Genomic DNA, 26,713 nt, shown 5'->3' on the forward strand with positions numbered 1-26,713 from the left:
GAAAATCTGTTTGTTACAGGAGGGAAAAACACTTGCTTTGTCCCATGGCTTTGATTTTCCAAGTCTTCATCATGTGATCCTGTCAGATCAGACAGGGGTGTGTGACTGCAACTAAAAGGACACAGAATTAAGAGAAATTAGAATGGACTGCACAAGGACATTTAAGTCACAGTTGATAAAAACTTGGGTGCATTTTAAAATCCTTAGACATTTTTTGAAGATGCATTTTTTGGGTATTTATTTCCATGTTATTTCCTCACTGGGAAGAATATGTGGCAAGTTTAGCATCCGACTATGATCCACATTAAAAATGTCCCTGAGTAGAAGCTAAGGCATGGCAAAAGTACTTTGGAAATACAATTTTGAATCTCATTCTTGAAGTTACATTGCTCTTAAAAACTCAGGTTCTCCTGTGAACAGGTCTAATCGTGGGTGCTTGATTTCCAGAGCAATCGGGTAACCTTGAAGATGGATGTTTCACATACAGAACATTCTCATGTGATAGGTAAAGGTGGCAATAATATTAAAAAGGTGATGGAGGAAACAGGATGTCATATCCATTTTCCAGACTCAAATAGGAACAACCAAGCAGAGAAAAGCAACCAAGTAAGTATTGTTTAATACTGAGCTCATTTGTATTGTAATTCCTGAGAGTATGAAACATTTCTAAACTTCTTTTGTCAATTTGGGTTTTTGGGGATGGTGAGTTCCTGTTCAGGGAAATAGATTTTTGGTATTTACACTCTGTGGAAGGCACAGGGCTTCCTAAGTGAACAAATCTTTAAAAACAGATTGAAACAATTTGTGATGGCTCATGAATCACTTTAATTTTTCTAAGCGGAAATTACTTTGTGCTTACAGAAGTCAACAACTTGGTGTGAATGGTAGAGAAGCAGTATGAAAAGATCTGTAATTTTTTTTTTCCCATTCAACACCTGACTTATTCAGCATATTGATTAATTTCTTGGTGCTTTTTGCTTATGGTGTAACTTGGTTGAAGACTAAATTTCGTGGCTTGCTACCAAAAGTGAATGTCCTATTGTAAGAGTTCAATTTCATTAGAATAAGTCATTGAACCTGAATTGTATATCATTTCTAGTGCAAATATTGCTGAAATGTTTACTTTCAAGTCCCTCATCACTGTACTTAAAATTCCCTCTTGTGCATCCTGAGCAAAATACAGTCATTTCAAAACATTCAAGAAAACCTGCTGTTGTTGAAAATTAGCACTGAGCACATGCATACAGTAGTAATTCCATTACTTGACCCAAACCACTGTATTGTTTGATGTATCCATTTTTTTTCCTAGTTGCTTAAACCTATGTAATGTAAGATGCTATAACATGCATAGATCATTTTTTAAAAAACGTGGTTATAGTTTTCAGCTAGTGTTTAGAGAACACTTAGGGTGTCACCAGGTTTGACATAAGTGATTTATTTTTTTTATTTATTTTTAGATTTCTTTTTGTAAGGGGAATACTGATAACTGAATAACTTTTCCAATGCCTCAGTTGAAAATGTGATGCAATGTTTTCTCTCTTCTTGCACTTCCAGGTATCTATTGCCGGACAGCCAGCTGGAGTGGAGTCTGCAAGAGTTAGAATTCGGGTAATAGTCTATTTTAGAATAGTGTTCCCTTGAAAAACACCTGAAAGGGAAAAAAAGTATAGATTTGAGGACCCTAGGGTTGTCTGGCTCTGTCTTACGACAGCAGAAACGTAGGAACAAATGTGAGTATTCATGTGAGTAATATGCAAAGGGTATTATAAAAGTGATTCACTTTCTGGCTAGATTTTTTAACTAGCCCAAGGTGGGTCTTGAACACAAAGTCTACAGGATAAACAAGATGTAAATTATTCCACGCTGTGTTGAAAATTACATGTTAACTTACCCACCACAGATGGCCTGTAGAAGCTTGGGAATCCAATGTCAAACTACGACTTAGGAAAGGCAGTTGCTGCCTCTTAAATTTTAACCGTTTTCATGTGTAATTTCTGTAAATAATTTGGTGGAAATCAGTGCCATTCTCCACTCATGGCAATTTTCTATCCTTTCCTTCTAGTTTTGTGTATTTTGGCATGGATAATTATAAGTTGAATAAATTATGAATAGTCCCTCACAGTTGTTTAGTGAGATTTGACTCTTACACAACCTTGGTCTTAAAAGTCATGAAAGAAGCTGATGTTTCCTTAGCTTTGTAGCTGACTTCAGACTTCCAGTTAATCCATGACAGAAAGGAGACTTCCTAGCAAGTTTTACAAATATTGACCTGTTTGTAGATCTGCATGGATAAGTAAGGGAATCTACTTGGCTTTCTTGTTTTTACATAATTGCAAATGCTTCTGCTATTTTGAATTAAAAAACCCAAACAAACAAAAAACAACAAGGTCTATGCAAGAAAACCCCACTCTAGTGTCCCTGGAAAAATTGGTGCCATTTTGCAACTGATGATATATTTTTATCAATGAACTCTGGGCAGGGGATATATTATGGCAGTTTAATCATCACTGACCAACACATGATTGAGGAATAAAGTTGTTATAGTTTTAATGAGTATGATTTTGGTTTTCAGTATTTGGTCTTCAATGTTGTTGTAGGAGCTGCTTCCATTGGTACTCATGTTTGAATTGCCTATTGCTGGAATTCTTCAACCCATCCCAGATCCTAATTCTCCGACAATTCAACATATATGTCAGACGTATAATATTTCAGTTTCCTTTAAACAACGCTCTCGAATGTATGGTGCTACAGTCATTGTCAGAGGGTCACAAAATAACACTAGTGCTGTGAAGGTAATGTGTCTTCTTAGTTCATAATGTAGATACCTAAGAAGTGTATTGGTTTAAAAATGCACAGAAAATAGTTTTAAGTTTAGGATTTAGTGTTGTTTGTAATAAACTTTTAATATGGTTTTCATCTCTTGCACGCTGCTCAGGTTTCCAGCAATGCTGTAATATGTACTGATATTACCCATCTTTTAATTTAAAGAAACCCCAAACAAAAACCAGAAAACACACCTCCCATCTTAAATTCTCCATGCTTAGCTCTTCTCAACATACACTCAAGTAATATAACCTTGAAAGTTGCCCGAACAGTCAATAAAACTGATCTTGCGAAACCAGCACTGGGAGATGTGAATTTGACAGTCAAGGAAAGGAACTGCTATGAGCCTGTTTATATTAATAAAATAGTGTTCTTGTGCAGAACTGGCAGTATGAGAGACTGATATGGTCCCAGATGGGTGTCTCTCAAGCCAGTAGGAACATCTTAGGCCAAAACTGAAAGACAAATTTTGCATGTAATCTTACCCAAATAAATCTCTATCGACTTTCTTATTGCCATGTGTGGCCACAGAAGGTCTGTTGGGACCAAACCATGCGACACTGTCTTACTGCCTTTTTCAGAAGCAATGAAATGCTGTATTTGGTCATCAAATGGGAGTTAGTGTGTAGAGTTTAGTCCATTTATTACCCTTAACAAATCAATCATGGTTTTAAACCAACCAGTATTTTCTTTACCTTGCCTGACAAGTGCATGACAAGTAAGAAAGCACTCTGAGCCTGTGAGCATTATTTCACCAGTTTCCTTCATTTCCCCCACCCCAGGAAGGAACAGCCATGCTCTTGGAACACCTAGCTGGGAGCCTGGCCTCTGCAATCCCTGTGAGCACACAGCTGGACATCGCAGCACAGCATCATCTCTTTATGATGGGTCGGAATGGCAGCAACATCAAACATATCATGCAGAGGACTGGTGCTCAGATCCACTTCCCTGACCCCAGTAACCCACAGAAGAAATCCACTGTCTACCTCCAGGGCACAATTGAGGCTGTCTGTCTTGCCAGGCAATATCTCATGGTAAATACTTTTCAGCGAGACTTGCACAAAAAAGCTACCAGATTATAGAAAATATGCTCATTTGGCACATGTTTATGGCTCAAGTTGTAACTTAGCCTTAGAGAGGGAGGATTGCTACTCACACTGCAAAAAGCTGATTCAGTTGAGTGGTCTATTTTTGTCAGTGTTTGCAGTTATCTAAAATATTTGTAATCTCTGGTAACATGATTTGAAAAATGACCTTGGTAATATAAATGCATCATAAGCAATTTAAATTTATGATAACGATATCCTTCTGAGTAGAGGCAGATTTTTGGAGTGTTCTGTTGGCGTTGGATGATGGGTTGTGTTTTGTTTTGCCAACCTGCCTATTCTGTGTTTGTCAGGTAAGTAGGTTTCTTTCGAGAGGAAATGTCAGGAATTTCTTAGTTCCCACGTAGGCAAGTTTTCAATGCAATTGGGAAACCATAGGAAATAAGTACTCATTCTGCAGTCTTACTTTTTTTTTTTATAGTATCATAGCCACAGTTCTATGAGGCCTTTTATAAAAATAGCTCTTTGTAGAGATTTTTGTTATATTGGTCTTAAAACTTAACAGGAGCCTTTAGGCATTGTTTTAGTGCTAATTTATGTACACCTTTTTTGTATGTGTGAATATTTATGGACAAAACATTGGAGGATTGGACTCAAATCCAATGCAAAGCTGGTAAGAGATTGAACCATGATACCTTTTAATTCCAGGAGTCCCCATGTGTGTTACAATGCACTGTGCCTTGCTCCATGTTAGAAAATAAAAATATGTTGCCTTTCTGTTTATACAGTTATATTCAGATTATTGTGTTCTAGAATATTATTGTCTGTAAATGCCAAGAGATAGCCTTATTCTATGTGTTTCTTTGGTGAGGTTTAAGTAGTGCTTTTCTGATGGTTCATGAAGTAGAAGGAAATGCAACCAAACTCACATGAATATCAAAGTACATATTTTCTCTAGAAACTTGGAATTATGTGAGGGCTTATTTTTTTTTTTAATACTGAAGTTTTATTTCCTTCCTAACACATCAGTGCTACTTAATATCCCTCATCACATCCACTGCATCACCCTTTAAGAACTGTACAGACCAGGAAACTTGGTCTCCCTTTGAACTCACAGACCTCACATGTCCTGAAACTGTTTCCAGTTTTGTAGATAAAACAAGTCGTGTTTAAAACGTTCTTGTTCTCTTTCTTCCTCTCATCCCAAAGGCTTTGGTTTCAGCTGTATTTTGATTGTCATCAAAAAAATATTGAGACTTGCTTTTTGTTAGTTTTTTGTATAATAATGAGGACTATACCTTATTTAAATACAGACAACATTGACAACTTAGTCTTTTTTAATCCAGTTCCTGTCAAAGAACATTTGTTTCTTTTCTTCCCATCATCTTCATGCATATGCTCTAAACATACAATAATCAAGTGGTAGGGGGAAAAAAGAGCCTTTTAATATGCTTATAAAACCTGACTTTCCAACTTGTAAGTTTTGGGATTTTTGTTTTTCTTGTTAGCCTTGAGTTGCATTTTCATTCAGCAGGCTTTTGGCGAGATCTTCTGGTATTATTTTCTGCAATTTTTTTTACAATAATATTTTGAAAATCCAAGTATGAAATACTCCCAGCAGTTCTGTTACTGTTAAATCCTTGATTATTGACTTTAGTGTTTTTAGATAGACTATATCTATAATTATTCTTTTCAGACAAGTTCATATTGTGGTGTTAAGCTGTGCTTGTCAGTTTTCCTGTGGTCAAAATATTTAGGATGCCTTGCTTTAATTTTCCTGAAGTTAAAATTGCTTTAATTGAGGTTTTGGTAGTACTGTGCAGCTATAGGTGGTACTGTCGAGAAATGCTATTTAATATTAAATTATATTGAACATGTGATCTGCAGCCTAAATACATCAATTTGATTTTCATTCGGAAGCCAAAGCAGGAAAATGATTAATTAAGACCATTTCCTTCACTGTATCTTACTGTGGATTTTTCCCTGACACATGTGATATTATTTATTGTGAACCTAAATTCACCAGAAGTAGGATTTGTTTTTTACTGACTTTTTACCCTCTATTTTTGTGATTTTATGAGAAGTAGCAATCTGATAATTTCTAGATATCCTGTGACAATTCAGGTTTTTGTTGTTTCATTAGTCTGAGCCATTTTTAGGGATTTTTTTTTTTTAACTCCATAAGGTTTTAGTACTACAAGTGTGTTACAGATGTCATCCACATCACTGGAAAATACTTATCCAGCTGATCTGAGACAGGGGAAGAGAAAGGTAAAAGTTAAGACTTAGGCAACGGTGATTTACTGAGAAACTTTTTAGAATTGTGTTTCCTGACCTCGAACATATTTTAACATGAGATATTTCAGTGTGAGGCTTCCTATCAACTCCTGAGAAGACTTTTTTCTCATTTAATAAGTAGTAGTGGTTTCTGAATTTGAATTCCCCGGACACCTCTAAGTCTGTATAAATAACTAATCAGGGTGCATATGTGCTGATTGGAATGCCAAATATTTAACAAATCATTTCACCCTTAAACTAACAAACCGTTCAGACTCCCAGGGCAGAAAAATACACCTGTGTTCTTGCGTACAAGGAAACGGCTCTCCTTAAAATTTCATACTTGCCTTTTTTTCCCCTGAACTTCTGGTATCATGATGTGTAAATGTTATAATGTCTATATTTCAGTTTATTGCTAACATTTTCATGGGAAAAGGGTCAGTTATAAGTGTTGGGAATTTTTTGTGCCTTTCTTTGCAGGGTTGCCTTCCTCTTGTGCTCATGTTCGATATGAAGGAAGAAATCGAAGTAGAACCCCAGTTTATAACACAGCTAATGGAGCAGTTAGACGTCTTCATAAGCATTAAGCCTAAGCCAAAGCAACCAAGCAAGGTTTGTGCAAAGCTAATATATGCCTTTTAGGCTGTCGTGGAAACTTTATAGAGCTGATGAGTTGACATGTGTGCTCTTCCTCTCTAACTTAATGGATCATGAACTTGTAAAAGGCATATATATTTTGTGCTTAAAATACCAGTTTAAATGATCCAGCAGCTCTGCTTTATGGCAATTTGACTTTCATAAAATGTTTGATAATACAGAAGTTAGATTTTGCATGGAATATACTGATAAAGGAAATTAATTACGAGGAGACAAATTGTATCTGACTAGAACTTCTCTTGACTGTTTTTTAAAGAAATTCGTCTAAAATTGCAACTCCCCCACACAGTCACAGAGTTCTTTAGCAATCAGAATTAAACAAAAATAAAAAAATATTGTGACTAGAAGGAAAGTTGCCGTTACATGCAAGATATTGGAAAGAGTCACGAAAAGCAGAAATACAAAATACTTCTAAAAGAGAGATGTTCATTGTAAAATATTCCAGTGTGTGGGTAAAGGACTCTGCAGTTGTCTGTGTGGTTGTACATAATGCCATAGCAGGCAAAACCTTGAAATATTAAGTGATCGTTCCACTGTATCAGTAGGTAAGCTTCCCTGTGTAGGGATATATAAAATCAATACAAAGAAACACCCTGTAGAGCATGTACAAGAAACAATGGTTTTTTGCAATATAATTTTCCAGGTATTTATTACTTTATCCTCAGACAGCTAAGAACTGAATAGCTGAATTTAATATGAACAACTTTTCTTGTCCACTTCAAGGTATAGCCCTCAGGTAAAAGAGAAGATAAGATTTTAATTATTGATTCACTTGTCTAGATCTTGGGGCACTTAACATTTGGTGTGCTAAATAACACCGAGGTACAGTAATAATTAATTTTCTTAGACAGGGAGGTCTTCCATCATTCTCATTGCAAGTGCACATAAAATCCCTAAACTCACTGTCAAGGCCACTGTATTTGAGTAGCTGGTAATGGATGTTAACTCATGCTGTCTCACAGGGCTGTTATTGATGGCCATGGAGAAGTATTAAGAAGAGTTATCTGTGTTGCAGATCCACCTTATGAAGTTGCATTACTCACTTATTTTCCTTTTCTGTTGTTTTTCGTTGTTGTTTTCCTCCCCTACAGTCTGTGATTGTAAAAAGCGTTGAACGAAATGCCTTAAATATGTACGAGGCACGGAAATGTCTCTTGGGACTTGAAAGCAGTGGAGTCACCATAGCATCAAATCCCTCTACTGTCTCGTGCCCTGTTGGTCTGTCTTGTCCTGGTTTGGATATTTTGTCCTCAGCAGGACTTGGACTCACTGGGCTCGGTATGCATATTTTTATATTTATATTTTTATGTTTTTAATAGATATATATTTGTTTGAAACTTAATTCATTTGTACTAGAAAAAGGGACCAGATGTATGTTTTGCATAAGAAGTCATGTTAAGGCATTAGAGAATTCCAACAGCATCTGACCTTTCAAGGAATTGTTGTTATAAAACTTCCTCCAAGGCTTTCGTAATCAGGTGTGTGACTCATCCCTGCAGGAAAAAAAATCTCTGAAGTACTCAAACGATTCAACTGAAAGTGAAAGGGAGGGAAATACAGGTGAGGTAGGATGTGGCTTTTACCATGTCTTTGGCAATGTGATGTCTCAAGCTGGCCTGAATTTGTGTAGGTGCTGAAGCCTGTCAGCAGTACATGGAATTTACCACAGCTAACAGCACACTTCAGTTCTGGCTGTATTTCACTGTAATGGAGGGACACACGAGCTTCTAGTTTAGACCTTGCTTATTGGTATGTAATTCAGGACAGAAAAGTGTAAGCTTCCTGTCTTAATGTAATTTTATAGAAGCAGATCATAGTCCAGGCTGGAATTACTGTTTTATTTTCAAGCTTTGTATCAGAAAGCCAAGCAGTCCCAGAAGAATTTTGTGACAAACCTTGACACTGGTTCATGAAACTGAGTTCTCGTGTCACCACAGTGCTCCCTTGTGACCTGCCACCCAGGAGTGCTGTGTGGTTCCATGTCACAGGCTGCCCTGGGGTCACACAGGGGCAAGTGTTTGTGCCCTTTGACAGTGGGTTTTAATGCTGCTTTTGTGACTGTTCCTGTCATGCCTGCACTTTGGGGGGTTGGGGTTTTTACCTTTTTAGTGTATAGTGCTGAATTTATAAATCTTCTAACGTGAAGAGCTGGTTTGAGGGAATGCTTTGGCAGTAAGCAATGCATTTGGGTGGTTTGCAGTCAGCATTGAAGATGCAAAAAGGAATTGAATAGTCCTTAGTGTAGACGTGGTGATTCATTCATAGGAGCTTCTGAGGAAAGGGTTATTGTCTGAAATGAAAGTAAGGTGGTGTAGTACAGTTGCTTTCTTGTCTCTGTGTGATGCTGCTTTGAAACAAACCATCAGAAGCAAGAGAGAGGATACAAAGGGATGGTGGGGCTGAGAAGCAGCTGGTGCAGACTGTTAGGACAATAGTTAGGGTCCAGTAAAAGGACATAAAAGATGCTGCAATTCATCTTGGATATATGATTCTGAGTTCAAGAACAGGCATTCTTAGTATATGCAGGGTTAATGAACAGCAGGGTTAATGTTAAAATTTGTTTGTTAAACATGTGCTAGTGCAATTTAGTGGGGGTTTGTTTGTTTGTTTTCAATTGGTACTTCTGTGAAAAATCATTTTCTGTAGGTCTTATCTAAATATTCACTTGCATAATTTTTTGCAGGCCTTTTAGGTCCAACAGCCCTGTCAGTCAACACCTCAACTGCTCCAAACTCTCTTTTGAATGCCCTTAACAGCTCTGTGAGCCCCTTGCAGAGTCCAAGTTCAGGCACTCCTAGTCCCACGTTATGGGCAACATCTCTTGCTAACACAAACACCACAGGTTGGTGCAAGTTTAATGTGAATTACATTATCTGTGCAACATTAAGTCATCAGAGTGACAATTGATGAGTCCAGAATAATTCCTTCTTTGGAACCTTAATTCCTGCATTTGTCTTAACACAGATGGATGAATAAATATGCAAAATTAAAGTTATAACTTAATATAAACTTACAGCGTGAAGTCCCACACGATGTTTTCATCTGTTTTATAAAAAACAACTAAGTTAACCTATCCAGTAATGGCTAGATAAAGCATTATTTTTTTGGCATGTAATTCTAATGGAAACCTTTTGGTAATATATCACAGCTACAAAAAGATTTGTATAAAGTAGTATAATGCCTGAGAAAATTAAATGAAAAACTTAATTAGAACATAACCAAATTTTGTTCCAGGTTTTTCTGCTATTCCACACCTAATGATACCATCTACTGCCCAAGCAACCTTAACTAGTATTCTGTTGTCTGGAGTGCCTAATTACAGTCAAAACACTCCATCTCCACCACCAGGCTTGACTCCTGTCGAAGTCCGCGTTAACGGCATGCAATCAGAGAGTAAAAAAGGCTCACCTTCTTTAAATGGTCATGTAAAGGTAGGTGATGTCTCTGGAGAACCAGATCTCTTTGTAATAGACCTCTGCTAAGGAAAGCTGAAAGAGAAAACTATCTGTGTTAGTAGTTCTTAAAGCTTTTAAGTTTATAAATATAACAGCAGTTTTCAAATGTGACTGAAAAGACTGAAAAATAGAACATTCAAACATATTGTTCTCCTGCACCGGGGATGAGTTTCTTTTTCTCCTGCACAGATAGAAAAGGGAAATTGCTTCAGTATTTCCTTGAGCATAGAAGTCACTTTAGGGATTTCTGACAATCGTTTCAGGCCTCAAATATCAAGTATGCTGCACTGTCTGCCACCTCGCTGGGGGAAAATGTGTTGAGCGCAAACCACAGTGATCCGGTGAGACAAACAAGTACTCATGGTGCCTCAGAACAAGGAGCTGCCAAGTCAAACAGTGAAGAAGGTAAGATTTTGACATTGCGTTCCTTTGTCTGGCAGTGTTTGTGCAGTCTGTGTGCAGTTCGTGAAACAAAAGCATAAAGGTATTCCCTGTGTGTTGGTTTTGCAACCACGTTACAGGAAAACAATCCTGGATTCTCCCAGATTCATTGTCAAAGAAAGTAAATAGAAGTAGTGAGATGTGCTGTTGATACACCTTAAATAACCTAACGCAGTTGTAACATTTCACACATTCCCTAAGAACAGAGGGAAATAACCCATGAGGATTTTGGTATTTTTTGCAGCAACTTAACTGCCTTGCTTAAAACAATCTCTCCTGGTTTCAAATGTTTTATTTTTGCTTTTTAAGAAAGGGAAATAATTAATGCCTTTGAGAACGTTATTGCAGAAAATTGTGTAGAACACACAGATTTGTTCAGAATGCTTAGTGACTTCTAATTGTCAGTCTTCACATTTAATACTAATCAATTTTAATTAAAATAAGTATCTTAAAAAAGAGAATGCTTAGTGTGCCTACTATATATGTGAATGCTAACACCTTACTGTGCATTTGAACTTACCTGACTTCTTAACCTTAACCAAGAAGACCAGAACAGTTCTGTGAGGAGGAAGAGCAGATTTTGTCCCATAGTTGTCATTCCTTCAGTAAGTTCACTAGAGCATAAAAGGGTGGTTGTCGTTCAACTATTCTTTTTATTGGTCTTGTAGGTTGCAATGATGCTTTTGTAGAAGTGGGCATGCCAAGAAGTCCTTCCCATTCAGCAAATACCAGTGATCTGAAGCAGATGATGAGCTCTTCCAAGCAGGCCTGTGCCAAGAGGCAAACGGTTGAGTTACTGCAAGGCACCAAAAACTCTCACTTACAGTAAGTTGAGTGTATAAATACAGATTAATGGGACTTTCGCAATACAAAATTACTTCATGTGTTTTTGTACATGGAAGGAGTGGTTCACTCATAAGATACTCAAAGAACTAATTTGATTTGGCCTTGATTTTTAATCACATTAGATGTTATTATAGCCCCCAGTTTGTCTGATAACTGCAAACTTTTTGTACATTGTAAGTATTTTTCGTTTAAAAAAAATAAATGTCTTTCTTCTCTCACAAAAGAATAAGGATTTTTGTCAGAGGAACTTGCATTACCTGTTTCTAAAGGATATATTTTACACTTTCCTTTTTTATTGAGTGCTTTGAGAATAGCTCCTAACTGACAGCTTTTTTCTTTTGTGTGTACCTGAGGCTGTTTGCTTCTTAGAAAAGCATAAGAGCACATTCTCAAACACTTGTTTCAGTGTTTGGTTGGGTTGGTTTGGTTTTTTTTTTTTAATGAGACAGCAGTGGGAAAGGCTCTTTTGAGTCATAATACTTCTTGGCAACGGAGGTTTTGTTCTTCGTGCAATGTTTTTGTCTGATGTACTTGTGTTTTCACTATTTCTTTTGGGAACTGTTTATCACCACTCTTTTGAGACGCATATTTTCTTTTGCTTTATTTATTTGCACTGTTAAAGCTATGATATGTATTTCATTAACTCTCTTAGTTTAGAAATCCAAGAATTCCTGCTAACCAGATTCACTTGTTTGTATGTCAGTCAGTTGTTTGTATGCCTTGTTCTTTTTGTTGAGGACACAGTGCTCACAGTCCCCCTAGGGCATATTTTCGGGGTAGTAGTTTATAGCTTCTACAACATGATCACTTTCCTTTGAAGTAAGACATCACTGTTCTAGAGTAGCCTGAAATGTGGCTGATTTTTTTAAGAAAAAAAAATAGATTTCATTAGGAGGTAAAGTAGGCATGTAGGACTGCAATTCTTGAAGGCATGTAGGACTGCAGGTATTGAAACTTTAAAAGCAAGTAGGACTTACGTTAATTTTCTTAGTCCCTTGTTATGCAATCTCTATCCTACAACTACCCGTTAGGATCTAACAGGTAATACAGATAGGATCTATTTGTTAGAACTACCCTACAGCTACCTGTTAGGATCTAATAGGTAACACAGATAGGATCTATCTGTTAGAACTGCCTCTAGAACTGCTGGCCTGAGCAAGGCATTCAATAATTCCAGATACCAGACAGCTCAGAATGGACTCTACATTCTTCCTCTTAGTTGGTAATATAGGAAGGAGCAATACGTGCTTTCTTTCACCAACAAACAGGTACGGGAGAGCTGAAACTTTTGGAAATATCGCTAAAAGATGTTTGTATACTGACGTGACTTGAATTTTACTGCCAGACTTCTCAGGGTAAAGCTCAATTACCAAAACTGCATTGCGTGTTCACTGCTTGTAAAAAGATCAATGAGTTAACAGTGCCTTTGCCCCCGCAGCACTGCAGAGAGGCTGCTCTCAGACGCAGAGTTAAGTGCCTCCGAGGGCCCCGTGGCTGATAAGAAGGCTCCCGGCAGTGAACGGGCAGCAGAGCGAGCAGCGGCCGCCCAGCAGAACTCCGAGCGAGCACGTCTGGCCCCGCAGCCCTCCTATGTCAATATGCAGGTACGTTCTCCCTGAGCACAGCCAATTCCAGCTTAAAACCTTGATAATTGCTGAGTGAAGTTACCACGGAATGCACAGGTGACTGGAGACTGAATTGTCATTAGCATTTCAGTAAAAGCATTCACAGCCAAGTCGTTAACTCTTTGAGCAAAGAGTGGGTTGTCAACGAACATTCTTGGAAACAGAAAAGCTCTTTTATGTTTCTGTTGAATAAGAAAAATTTAGGTACAGTAAAATTGGGTGACTATATTAGTTTCCGTATAGATCTATCAGTGTGGGCATAACCAGACTGTGAGGAATAGTGGAACAAGATGAAGGTTAGTGTTTTGCAGCTCTTTTCCTTAGTTATTCCCCTAAATAGTTTTAGTAGAGAATGTAACACTTCAGGCTAATACTGTAGTTTTATGTGTTTAGGCTTGCCAACTTGTAATTCAGTCAATTGTAGCTTGTTTGATCAGGGGTATTTAAACTTCTCACCTTCCATTGTCATAGATAGTACAGATACAAGGTTTTTTAAAATTCTCTCAACACTTAAGTTCTTTCCCTTTCACAAGATGAGTGTGTGGAGGAGAACTAAACTTGAAAGATTATTAAAAATAACCGTGATGCCTAGATTTGCTAAGATGTATTTTATCTTTTTGGTACTGTTGAGGAATGTTTTAAATGCTGAGTACAGATGGTTAAGGAAGAGAAACTATGCTTGAAAAAATGTCTTATTAAAAACAAATTAAAGAAAAATTCTTCCTAAGCAGTTTGTAAATATTGCTACACCCTCACTCAAATGGATATTGGATAGTTATTTAAAATCTTTGTTTCTGTGAACACTTTAAGTAACTAAGGCTCTAATTGGACTTTTGTCAAATTATTGTGCAGTGCTTCAGGTTTCTCCTAGATATATTCACTGGCCACTCTAAAAACCTTTGTTTTCACGAGGAGATGAGTACTGGAGTGACATTTAGTTAGAATGCCAATTAAACTATCTTCTGCATGTTTAACTTTTTAGGCATTTGACTACGAACAGAAGAAACTACTAGCAACCAAAGGTACGTGCACAAACAGTGACTTCTGAAAAGTTTGTTAGTACATGGATGAAATTATTTTTCTGGAGTTTCAGTTTTATAATTTGATTTTTAATCAAATCTGAAACTGGTAGTGAAACACTTGTCTGTTAGTTCTATGTTCCAAAAGATTTTTAATACCAACATATCATAAAATACAATATGAACAGATCAGCTTGCAGATGGGATATGTAAGTATATCCATATGCAAATGATCCATATTGTCTTCAGAGTGCTCATAACCGTAATACTTGACTTTATTTGGATGCAAATTAAACTTTGAGATGTTTGTCATATTGGCTAAATGGCTACTTACTTCAGGGATTAATTAAGTTACAAAATTGATAAGGGACTTAACCATATCTTTAACCTTGTAAAAAAAAAAAAAAACCAAACCCAAAACCAAAAAACACACCAAAAGAAAAACCAGAAGTTCCTCTTTTTGAAACAGATATGATTCTTTTGGCCTCCATGCAGCCCTGTGGGGCTTAACTATCTTCTGACAGAGTGAATTGCCTTAAGGAAGGGCAGGATTCAAGCTGTGTAGCAAGTGGAGGTGTTTGGAGTTTACTGTGTGAGCTGCAGTTGTTACCATTCGCGACTGCAGGATTATCCTCTCAGTACCTCCACGAAGGCTGAGATTTACTGATTTGTCTCTATTTTTTCAGCTATGTTAAAGAAGCCAGTTGTAACAGAAGTGAGAACTCCAACAAATACATGGAGTGGTTTGGGGTTCTCTAAATCCATGCCTGCAGAAACTATCAAGGAACTAAGAAGAGCAAATCATGTATCATACAAGCCATCCATGACAACTACATATGAGGTATAAGAAAGTATATTGTAAGGGAAGTTTACTTTCAGTAAGTGATACAGTTATTTCTCTTGAGAAATGTCTATAACTTCTGTAGAAAGAAGTCTTGCAGATAAGATTTTTAATGTTCTGAATATATTTTATGGTGAAAAATGCTTCTTACATAAATATTAAGGCATATGGAATACATTCAGCCCAACACACACAGTTATATCTGTTTTATAAATCTTATAGAAGTCACAGAACATAGAAGTCTGCTTAAAATATATTTGTTTAAAGAAACTTAAAACAACTTATGGGGCCAAATATCTCAGTTGTTGCAGACAAGCAGCAGAAATTTGGTAACCTAATGAAAACAATGTATACATAGCAGATAAACTATATAATGTGAATCACTGCATGGTGGAGCAGAACATCAGAACAAGAAATGTCTGCAGCTCATCTTATGTTGACAGAGCTGTAGAACTATAACTGCTTTCTCTGTTTGCGCTGTTCACTGGGCCCAGAAAGTTCCCAGGCAGAAGGCAGCCAGAGTCCAGCAAGCCTCTTCAGAGTCCTAGCATGGGAATCTTGCAGGGAATTTGTTCTTTGCTTTCCAAAGGCATTTTGAAGTTGATTTTTAGTGTGCTTCCTTGCTGGAATCTTTCCCAACTTCCATATTATCCACCTTTTTCAGTCCTACTTAAATAAAACGTAAATGGTATGTTTATGCAGCTTTTGTCTAGGGTATACCTAGCTTTTGATGCAAAAGAAATACTCGACCATGATAATGTGCTGTGGTGTTCTCCAGCTGACATGCCAACTTTTTGAGTCATTCTGCTTGGATACACATAATGCAGTAGAAGCTAGGGGAGAGAAAAGGTACAGCCAGAATTTCTGGTTATTTTACTTTTTGGTTGAACTGTGGTGGGTTTTTTCCACAGACCATGATGTCTAAAGTCTCTAAGTGGGTCTGTCATTCCAAGCAAGAACACTGTGTCTCAGTCACTTGGAGTCTGCCCATGAGCAGACCACAGACCACGGCAGCTCTCTCCAGTGAAGCGATACCATGTTAGGACTCCAGTTACCATTGTTTGGGATGAGCTATTGTGGAAACATCTGGGGAGGCTGAAAATCTTGGATTCCTTGCAGTATCCTCCTCTGCTTAGCAGTTTTCAACACCATTTGTATTGAAGCCTGTGCCACCACAGTTCCAATGCATATACTGAAGCCTTTGAGAAGATGAAGTTTTGGTAGCATGGTCTAATGCCTGGGAAGTTAATTTGTAAAATAAGCTCGCCAAACATGTTTCATCTTTGCTGTTGTATTTTACTGTGCATTCAGTTTTCCAGAAACATTGGATGACATCTTTTTTTTAACTTGACAACTCTTAGACATCGTTAAAATCTCATGTAATGCAGAGGCTCTGTCTCTTCTTGCTCTTCTGTAAGACTTGAAGTCAATCCTTACCTTCCTTCTTTTCTGTAGCCATACTAATTCTAGCTCACACCTTCCTGATTTTTACCAATGATAAGGAGCTTTTGCCTTGTTTCTTCAGTGCTGTCAATTTTACTGAATAGTATAAAAGATTGCTGTGTCCTAAGTGATATTTTTCAATTGCAGTTTGGTGGAAGTGTATAGAATGAAATTGTTCATTTCCACAACTTTTTAACTTATGTAAGTGTGTGGTATCAATGTCAATCTCTTTTGTGTACGTCCCCACTGAATACTGTTACCTTATTTTGGAACATTCTCACCCACAGCGATGAGAGATCATGAGTAGTATTCTACAGGAATATGAAATATATTAAAAAAAAAAACTAAAAAAAAAAAACCAACAAAAACTAAGAAAAAAAACTACAAACAAAACTGCAAATTCACAAGCCATTGCAGAATTGTTGTAACATTGTGTACTTTAACCACTTATCTTCAGATAAATGTTCTGTTATGTACTCTTCCCTGTGAAGGGATGTAGTCAATAGACTGCTTTGTCTAGAATTTGTGTGGGAATTTGATACCCTGGAATGTTTTGGAAACAAACTTGGAAATACCGAGAAATTTATTTTGAATCATGGTCTTTAAATAACTCCTGCTTAAAAATGGTAAACTGTGTATGTTTTAAGCACACCTGCTGTTTTTGTGTCCAGTTTGCAATTATTTGACTATTGATCAACTGCCAAAAGAATGTTTGCAAGCATTTTTTTTTTTTTTTATAACTGAGCTGTTTCAAAGAAAACATCTGAGTCACAATGAAACCTCTGTTTTCTGCCCAAATTTTCCTTCTGTGATTTGCAGGGTTCATCGATGTCTCTGTCCCGGTCCAGCAGTCGGGAGCACCTGGGAAGTGGCAGTGAATCTGATAACTGGAGAGACCGTAATGGGCTGGGACCCACTGCTCATGATTTTGTCTCCTCAATTGGCAGCCCCAAACGGAAACAAAACAAATCAGGTTAATAAACTCTTTAATACTTGATTTAAAAAAAAAAATCATAGATATCGTTTAATATTTATTTTAATATAGATGTATCCTGACATCACTAGGGATTGAAATTACTGACACCTGACAGCTTTGGTTTGTTTTTTTCTTTTTTACAATTTGCAATGTAAAAGCATATGCAAGGTAGTGTAACATAATATACAAATAATGGTTCAAAAGGAAAACTTAAGGAAATTTTATAAATGCCAGACATTCTTGCTGGAAAGCTCTTTGCTGTCATGGAAGCGGTTTTTCAAGGTGTTCTGAAACCAGATCTTTATAAAAGCTTATTTCTAGACTGCCATTGTTCTGCTGTGTTACCAATGCAACAACAGCCAGGTCTTTATTGGGCTACTTGCTCACTGAAGGAGTCATAATCTGTGCTAATATTGAATTTTAAAGCATGATTCTCTTCATGGGAATCAAATTTACAAGAGCATGTAGTGACAGGACAAGGGGGAATGAATTCAAACCAAAAGAGTAGATTTAGATTGGATATTATGAAAAAATCCATTGCTGTGAGGGTGGTGAGGCCCTGGCACAGGTTGCCCAGAGAAGCTGTGGCTGCCCCATCCCTGGAAGTGTCCAAGGCCAGGTTGGACAGGGCTTGGAGCAACCTGATCTAGTGGAAGGTGTCCCTGCCCATGGCAGAGGCGTTGGAATAAGATGGTCTTTAAGGCCCCTTCCAACCCAGAAGGCTTTCCGTGTTTTGGGCATGGCCTAGCACATGAATTTAAACACTGGTTTCTGTGGATACAGGCTGTATCTCTGGTAATTACTTTTTAAACAATATTTGAAATTTACAAATTAAAATATTGTATTTTAGTTCAACACTTGGAAACTTCATTTCATTTTTTAAGTAATTTAATAGATGCTTTTTTGAAAGAAAGAAAAGTAGAGGTAGAAAACACTAGTCCATACTGCCGATCTGCATTATGAGGAAATAAGTACTGTGACTGATTTTACTCTCTTTTGTTGCATTTTTCTTTCAAAAACCTAAATCCCAGATTAAATTCCAAGTACACAGATAATAAAATTTGGGCATTCTAGGAAAGGATATCTTCAAATACAGAAAATACACCACAAGTGGAGGAAATTGTTCTACGGCAGCTGCAGCTTTCCCAGAGAATAAAAGGTGTAGAGGAAGGATAAAAGAAACATCTATGAGTTGGCTGGACAAGTGTAGTTACCTTAATGTATAGGTGCTGGAGGACTAAAATGTATGACTTCATTGACACAATTGCACAGCTGTGTTGAATTTCTTCTTTTTTTTTAAGCTAATGCTTCCTGACTGCAGTAAGAAGGAGGATCATGAATTTCTGTTTGGGTATTTACTTTTCTCTGATAGTGAAGAAATCAAGGCATCACCTTTTAAAGTCTAAAAACGCAATTTAGTTATTGCTTCACTTGTCAAAGCTAACACTCACATTTTCAACACTGAACAGTCTACTGTATTTTAAAATTCTTTTCCAAAAAGGAGCTGAGTTAGACAGAAATTCTCCAAGCTCCCTAAATCCAATCCCAAATGCTTCTAACTAGTTTGTGCCCAGAAAAATAAGAAACTTAGCACAGCTAGTGGTGAAAAATGGCGATTTTTCACATCCTATTGGCATTCTGTAGTGAAGGCCATAGCAGAAGTCTCCAGGGAAATCTTAATTTTGCTTACCTGGGAAAATACCCTTTGCCTGCCACAAGCTGCTTATGCTTTCACTGTTATTCTTCCCATGTCAGTAGGGAGGGAGGGAGCACTCCCAGTGTCTCCACTTACACACATGCTTGATGCACTCCCTGGGAGCTATCCTGTTCTTACACAGCATGAGGAAAAATAATTAGAAACTATGTGATTCTATACTATCAGTATGCACACATGCAGGAAAGGGATTGCACTGCCAAAACAGGTTTCTGGATTTTTTTTAAGAAACTCATTGTGAAAACTTTTCAAAGCTATTATCTTTTGGGAACGTAATTTAAAGTTGTGTAGGGAATGTATTTCCAGTTTTAGTATTTTATGGACTATTGCATTCATTTTTTGTCTGTGTTGTAGTAAAATAATGGTCACATCATAATTCCTTTTATCAGGAATAGCTCCAGTGTGGTTTTTTCCCCATCCAGACTAAGAAGTACTGGTTGCATTTGTGTGCAATGATGTTTTCCAAAATAGTCATTGGAGAAAGGAGGAGAGGGCTTAAGAGCAGGAAAAGCCCTGGGGTCTTGCAGCTCTTTCCATGACTTTTTGGCTAATATCCATGTGATAGTTCCCATAATGCGATTTTATCGTTTAAAATGTTTACCCAAATGTCTTTCCATAGAAAACAAACACTGGAACTTAATGAACAAAAAAATTGCTTTATGGTGTTCATTCTCTTAGACCACTGAGAAGCTTTATTTTCTTTTCTGAAAAATAAAGATTTAAGTATTTTGTAATTTTAATGATCTAACTGATAGGAAATTGTGCCCTTCTGTGAAGTGTCTAAAAAATGCACTTCTTCCCTTTCAGCTGAGCACTATCTCAGTAGCAGCAATTATATGGACTGCATTTCCTCGCTGACAGGAAGCAATGGCTGTAACCTGAACAGTTTGTTTAAGGGATCTGACCTGCCTGAGCTCTTCAGTAAGCTTGGTTTGGGCAAATACACAGACGTATTCCAACAGCAAGAGGTTAGTGTTCCTTTGAAAGACATCTTTGTGTTAGTAGGATTTGTTCCAGCAGCAGTTGTTCTGTCTCTTGACCAAAGCCACTGGAAACTCTCACTTTGTGGCAGGATTTTCATGGGCTGTTCTTTCCAAGTGTTCCATCCACCTTGCAGGTTCCAGATAGTGAACCTGGACATGAGTACTACGTTGTCCTGCACCTTTGATTTATACTTAACAAAGAATCAAAGTAGGATTGGATTCTTGTCATTCAAGGAAGTTTAAACCTTGGCTCCTACTTGTAAACTAGGATGCTGACTAGAATGTCATAGGTTTCAGTCTGTTTCATGTGTAGGTTATGGAAATCCAATCTTTTTTAGTTAGTAACATTTGTTAGTAACATATTGTCTCAGCTGATGCTGGGGTCCCATATATTCATCCCTTGCCTCTTTCCCGTGTGCCAGTTGACTTCCTTTGATCCACTCCCAACAGGGAGATATGGTCAGTCAACTGTGTGAGATTTCCACCTCCACACCAGCTAATCTTTTATTCCAAGTATTCCTTATCCGTAGAGTGCTGTATAGGTAGAGTCCACTTTGGTTATTTGCAGGTACTTTATTCTGCTGCCAGATTTGACTGTGTCATAAAAGTACAGTGGGCCCAGCTGCAAGACTTACAGGCATGGAGCTCCTGAGCTTGTCCCAAAAGCACTGTAGTTATAAATGGGAAGTTTTATGTGCCACACTGCTGGAATTGGGTGTAGTAGGGTGGAGGTGTCCATGTGGGTTTTGTCAGTTATCTCATGGAGTACAGGGGAAGGACCACAGCTGGATTTGGCATCTTCCTGTGTTATGGACCCGTATGTCCACTTTGTCTTCAGCAGCACTGAGGTCTGCACACACCAAGGATGCATTCAAGTGTGTACTCTACTGTTAGAAGGGTAGACAGGAGGTAAACTTGTACCATCTCCTGTGCCCTAAGTCACTCCTGTACGTGCAGTCTGAGTGCCCTGAAGTGCAGTGCTGCTGGCTCAGCCTGGGGACAGTTGCATCTGGTGCATTTCGTGCCTTCATTCATTCTCTCTCTCTCTAATCATGCTGCTTAAGTGCTGTGGGGTCAATCCCCAATCCAAACCAGTAAATCCAGCTGTGTCTCAATTCTACGTACAGCTCTTCAGGTTTATCTCCTCTGTATGCCTCTGAATGTTCCATAATACCCATATTATCCAGTCTCTTCATCCTTTCCTGTTATTTTAGCCACTCTCCTAAAAAGGAGAGAGGGCTGGATTGGTTTCTGATACTAAGGGTGGTTTTTGCTTCGCAGCTGGGTTTTTGTTGTGGTTTTTCTTATCTCAAGAGCTGCTGCTGAGGTGCGAGATGAGCCAAGTAGTTTGACCAGGGTGAAAACTAAACAATTTTTCACTGTTTTTGTGAATTGCATTGGGAGAAGAAATACCACAAACATCCATTGTTGCAGACACTGTGGAATGCTCAGTGCTTGAACTCAAATGTATCACCAGGAGTTGAGCAGTCCTCCTGTGCTAACCTGCTATAGTCTGAAGCACCTCCTGTATCTACAGACATAGATACCTGGCATATACAGTGTTCCCAAGTGTGTTGTAGTGGTTTTGGTAAATACTCAAAATCTCAAGACTCGCAAATAAATAAGACTAATTGATCTTCTGTGATTTTTCTAAAACTGCTTACTTTTCAGTTTCTCCTTCTCTGTCAGAAATGTAGCAAATCGAGCAGCTGTGTGAAGCAGCCATTGAAAAGCCGTAATTGTTGTTTCCATGGGAGGAATAGGTTGGCTGAGTAGGAATAGAGTACCTGTGCAAAGCAGTAGGGGGGAAAAAAATGAAGCTATTCCGAACCACATTTATCAATGAATACTTTCATGTAAAAACTTGTTTTGCCTAATTTTCCTATTTCTGTTTACTCTAGATTGATCTGCAGACATTCCTTACTCTTACTGATCAAGATCTGAAAGAATTAGGAATTACCACTTTTGGTGCCAGAAGAAAAATGCTGCTTGCAATCTCAGGTAAATAACACAGAGTATCATTTGGTTGATTTTAACCATTGTTTGTTTTTTATTCTTCTCACTCGAGTTGTGTGTTTACAGTTGGCAAAGGTGCTTGGAAGGACTAAGACACTAGTCCACAGAGGTCATATTAGCTTACCCCTCACCTGAGGTGCTTAAAACCAGGCTTTTTAAAGCTTTCACCTTATCAAATAGCAGCTCAGTTGCAATAGTACTGTGCAGTTGGAGCTTGGTGAAAGTTTGTTTCACTGCACATTGTGAAGTTTTTTGGATGATCCAAAATCGTGGGTCCAAGAAGCTCTGGGATTACAGGCACTACAGGGTCAGAATGGCACTACATACCAGTCACAGCTTTTAGTTCCCTGTCCTCCACTTTATTGATTAGCAGGGCAATCATCCTACTGGGAAAAACTACCTGCTTTTGAGGGTTTTTGGCTTTGGCTTTTTGGCAGTTTTTTATGCCATAAATGCATAGGTTTGAGAGAAGCATGTAACTCTTATTTGGAATTTTTCTAACCCATTTTAATTAATAGGTTGTCTTGATCCTACATGCAGAAAGAAGCTCAAATATAATTTCTTAAAATGTGCTGCAGTATATAAAGCCTAACTAGGTTTTTCTAATTGTGATAAATAGCATGAGGCTTCTTATTACATAGGAGTGCTATTCTCCTTGTCCAGACAATGAATCTGTATCAGAGGAAGAGTTTCTTTCAGATGCTTCATTGTAACACTACATTATTTTCCTCCCAATTTCATCTCCTCTACTGATGCCATTAGTGAATGTTTTATTAATTTAAAATGGTGCAGTAAAAAGGGCAAAAATGCAATGTACTTAGTAGCAGTCGTGAATATCTGTGTAATATTTCAGTGATTTCTGTCTGTCATGAAGTTTGGTCACAATGATAGAAAAGTGGGGGAAAAAGTATTTGGATGAGCTTTTGCTAATACAAGGTTAGTGTGCATGCTGGAATGAGAGGTGATCATCTGTTTTTTCTGAAAGTCCTTATTAAAATATTGCTTCAGTTTTGTCTTTAAAGAATTGTGCATTGAGAAATGATCAAGATAAGCTTTTCTGTCATCTCAGTTTACATTGCATGGTTGTGCTGCAGCACGTACCTCTGGGAAGATTGTAGTCTTTGAGTATTCTAACAAACTTTTTAAAGTGTTTCAGGTATGTCAGCTGGTTCTAAATCAATATTGCAAAAAATTATCTACTTCCCACTGTACCGGTGCCAAATAAGAACTGCACCAAATAGATGCCTGTGTCCCAGGCAGCCTCTGAGCCTTAACCTGACACTGATTATCCTGTTGAACTGTTGAACTGAATGAGTACCTCACAGATATCTTCATATCGTTCCGTCAAAAATATTTTGTTTGTTTAAACAGAAGCTTTGCGTTGCGTTCGGCTCAAAACATTAAAACTTAATTTCTGACGAGAGATTTCTGCGCATGTTTGACCTTTACAGAACTGAATAAAAACCGAAGAAAGCTCTTTGACCCGTCAAACATCCGTGCCTCGTTCCTGGAAGGTGGAGCCAGTGGGAGACTGCCGCGCCAGTATCACTCGGACATTGCCAGTGTCAGCGGCCGCTGGTAGCAGGACGTTGTGGCTCTAAAAGGTCAGCTGTAAAGATGGACATGGCAATCCTGTGGACAGCCTTCACTGCACACCACCCTCTGCACTTTGGGGAGTTTGGGCGTCAAGGACCAAAGCATTTTGTCTGCACAATACTGTGCCAAAAAACAAACAAAAAAAAAACCAACAGAGAAAACACATTTTGTCTGTTCTCTTTCGAAACACCAAATGTGGGTTACGTTTTACTCGTGTAGATTGGACAGAATTTGCAATAATAATAATATAGGGTTCTTTGTTTAGTATTTTATTACCTATAACTATAATGTATGCACTGAATTTTTTACTTTGTTGAATGAAGGAAGAATGAAGAGCTGGGATGCCAGAGAGCATAGATTTGGTTTTATCAAGATGGATTTTTCTGGTACTGCTTAAAATAATTATTGAGGTCTTTCTGCACTTTACATGTTCTGATTTCTTGTCCTGTGGAAATTTATTTCTCTCTTTCATTTCCATATCAGTTTTTATATTGACACTAATCAAATTTGTTCAGGTGTTCTTGCATTAAGTCACATCTCACTATAATGGTACTAGAATCCGGTTCTTATGCAGATTTTTTTTTTTTCTCTCTCTGTCTCCCGGGTAGTTATCTGAAGAGATGGTTCCAAAATCAAGTCACTTGGTAGTGGACCAGTCCTATTATGCTCTTATGAAGCAGTGTAATGCTGCCTGCAATAATACTCACTGTAACAGATGCAATGAAAGACCAAAATGGACCTTGCAATATTAACCCTTTGCAGTCAACATATTTAACTGCTGCCTGTTATGCTAAAAGTGTTTTTAATGGTTGTCTCAAAGCAAAGGGCTATTTTTAGTACCCTGCCACTAAAGGACACTTATTTATATCAGACTTTTATTTTTAGATTCTATACACCTACAATACGTAACAGATTAAACTGATCTACTGCAGATTTATGGTAGAGAATGAAAGGCATTCATCAAACTAGAGCTCCGGGCTGTCAGTTTGATTAAACAGACAACTAATCTAATTTGACAAGACAGCACTGTTGCCATTTAATAAATGACACATATTACTTACGTGACTATGCATGCAGCAATTAAGTGACCTACATAAAATAGGTGTAATAGCATCTGTTTCGTTCGATCCAGATTTGTAATTGTCAGCTGCAGAAGTGTTTCAAACTCCGGAGATGAACTATTTCTGAAACAAGTTATGTTCAACGGAAAGAGTCCATGTTATAAGTGGCTAGAGCTAACTTTTGCATTCTTATACTGTGAAAGTCCGAATGATTTGGCAATGTTATTCCTCTGTCTTGACAGATGTTGTGTTATGGGTTTATGAAGGGTTCAGATATAATGAAGGAATTCATAAGTGCCTCTTTTTGCAATGCAATATGTAGTTTCCAAGCATTAATTGAAAAGCATTCCCATGAGAAATATTGTGAATTACCTCTACTGTAATGTACTATTTATGTTCAGTGTACAAGCCTTTTGAGATGGACATAAACCACTGTCAAGTGCTCTTAACAGAAGGCATTAGAATAACATTTACAGTAGTTGGGTTTTATGCAAAAATGGGTGAGAAAGAGTTCTGACACTTTCCATGGATAATTCTTTCTTTTAAGGTGAGAATGCAAAACGATGTAAAGAGAAATTTGCACACACAAAGGGAATTTAAAGAGACTTGTTACTTGAGGGCATAGATGATCAAGCAATAATATAAAGTCTTCTTGTGGTTAGCTAGAAATTGCTGCTCAGTAATCATTTCAGCCATATCTACTTAATGGTGTATAACTGGGTGACCTCCCCTCTAGGTCCAGTAGCATCTTTGCCTGGTTTTACAGTGGTACTACAGATCTGACTGGATAAAGCTGTGTCTGGTACACAGTTGTTCACACCAGTCACTATGCTCAATGTCAAGAGTCAATATCCACATATCTAAGAGGTACTTGTGTGTCACAAGGGCAAGAGCAACTTTATGGAAACCCTCTCGGAAGCCACGACTTCTCATTCTAAAACTATTTTACACTTGTGCTTACTTCTGAGCATGTAGGTAGTTCCATTCACAGGGGCTACTTGTGTGCTTACAGATAAGCTGTCATTTCCATGCTTGCACTCGCAAGACCAGCGTTTGCAAATCAAATTGTATTCAGCCATGTTATTTTATAAAATATTTTTAATAAATATTCAGCTGCACTTGGTACAGAATTTTCTGCAACCCCTCCTTGCTTATTTTACCTAAACTTAAAAGCATCAGAAAGCTTTTACACTCTAGTCTTTTGTAAGTACTTGCTATGTATCCAGATGGTACTATACTCAGAAACTCATTTTATTACAGTATTAAGTTGATGTGGTCTTTTGCTGAGCAGTGCTTATATCATCTACACCAAAGTGAAGAATTTCCCTTGAACAACAATATTTTTCAGTAGGGCTTCACACACACATAAAAAAAGAACACACTGGAAGTAAAAAATTTCTCACTTACTTTGATTCCACAAAGGGAATATAACCGTACAGTGTACCGTATTGTGTTATATTATGCACAAATATTTGACTTGCTACATAAAATGTTAGTTTTAAATCTGTGCCTTAATAGTGACCAGTTATCTGTAAATATAGAGCAGATACAGATTGTATTTTTGTGGGTTGTGTCCTTTTAGTGATTTTTTTTTTTTAATAAAAGTTGAAATTAAGACATGAAAAATGGGAATTTTCAAAACTAATCAGTGTTGCATAAAATAAATTTATATAACACCCTTGTATTCTGATTGGTTTGTGAAGTATTTTTTTATAGAGACCCAGTTCCAGGGATGCTTGCTTGTTAATAAAATATAAAAAGCAGTATTTGACATAATTGCAACATGTTTCTTTCACATGCTAATGTTTTATGTATTACTGTTCTTTTTGTCACATACAGTGTCTGGCTTTTAAATGAGTGCTTTGTTGAAATACCTCTCCTTAATAATTAATAT

At 37.5% G+C, this 26,713-nt stretch overlaps 1 protein-coding gene across 3 annotated transcripts in view; it reads left to right on the forward strand.

Annotated features, from left to right (window-relative positions):
- The window catches only part of BICC1 (BicC family RNA binding protein 1), a 102,059-nt gene extending 75,595 nt beyond the window's left edge, over positions 1–26,464 (forward strand). For all 3 annotated transcript variants that reach the window (XM_032695214.1, XM_032695213.1, XM_032695215.1), the window contains 17 exons: positions 448–606; positions 1,555–1,608; positions 2,598–2,792; positions 3,606–3,857; positions 6,627–6,758; positions 7,895–8,081; positions 9,487–9,645; positions 10,038–10,234; positions 10,522–10,663; positions 11,368–11,524; positions 12,984–13,149; positions 14,153–14,192; positions 14,876–15,030; positions 17,293–17,446; positions 19,971–20,131; positions 22,048–22,147; positions 23,614–26,464. In XM_032695214.1, coding sequence (XP_032551105.1) covers positions 448–606; positions 1,555–1,608; positions 2,598–2,792; positions 3,606–3,857; positions 6,627–6,758; positions 7,895–8,081; positions 9,487–9,645; positions 10,038–10,234; positions 10,522–10,663; positions 11,368–11,524; positions 12,984–13,149; positions 14,153–14,192; positions 14,876–15,030; positions 17,293–17,446; positions 19,971–20,131; positions 22,048–22,147; positions 23,614–23,744 — 2,541 coding nt within the window. In that variant the 3' untranslated portion in view covers positions 23,745–26,464. The remainder of the gene's footprint in view (positions 1–447; positions 607–1,554; positions 1,609–2,597; positions 2,793–3,605; positions 3,858–6,626; positions 6,759–7,894; positions 8,082–9,486; positions 9,646–10,037; positions 10,235–10,521; positions 10,664–11,367; positions 11,525–12,983; positions 13,150–14,152; positions 14,193–14,875; positions 15,031–17,292; positions 17,447–19,970; positions 20,132–22,047; positions 22,148–23,613) is intronic.
- Positions 26,465–26,713: the final 249 nt, after the last annotated feature.

The sequence above is a fragment of the Chiroxiphia lanceolata genome, chromosome 8, assembly GCF_009829145.1.
Source record: "Chiroxiphia lanceolata isolate bChiLan1 chromosome 8, bChiLan1.pri, whole genome shotgun sequence".
Classification (NCBI taxonomy): domain Eukaryota; kingdom Metazoa; phylum Chordata; class Aves; order Passeriformes; family Pipridae; genus Chiroxiphia; species Chiroxiphia lanceolata.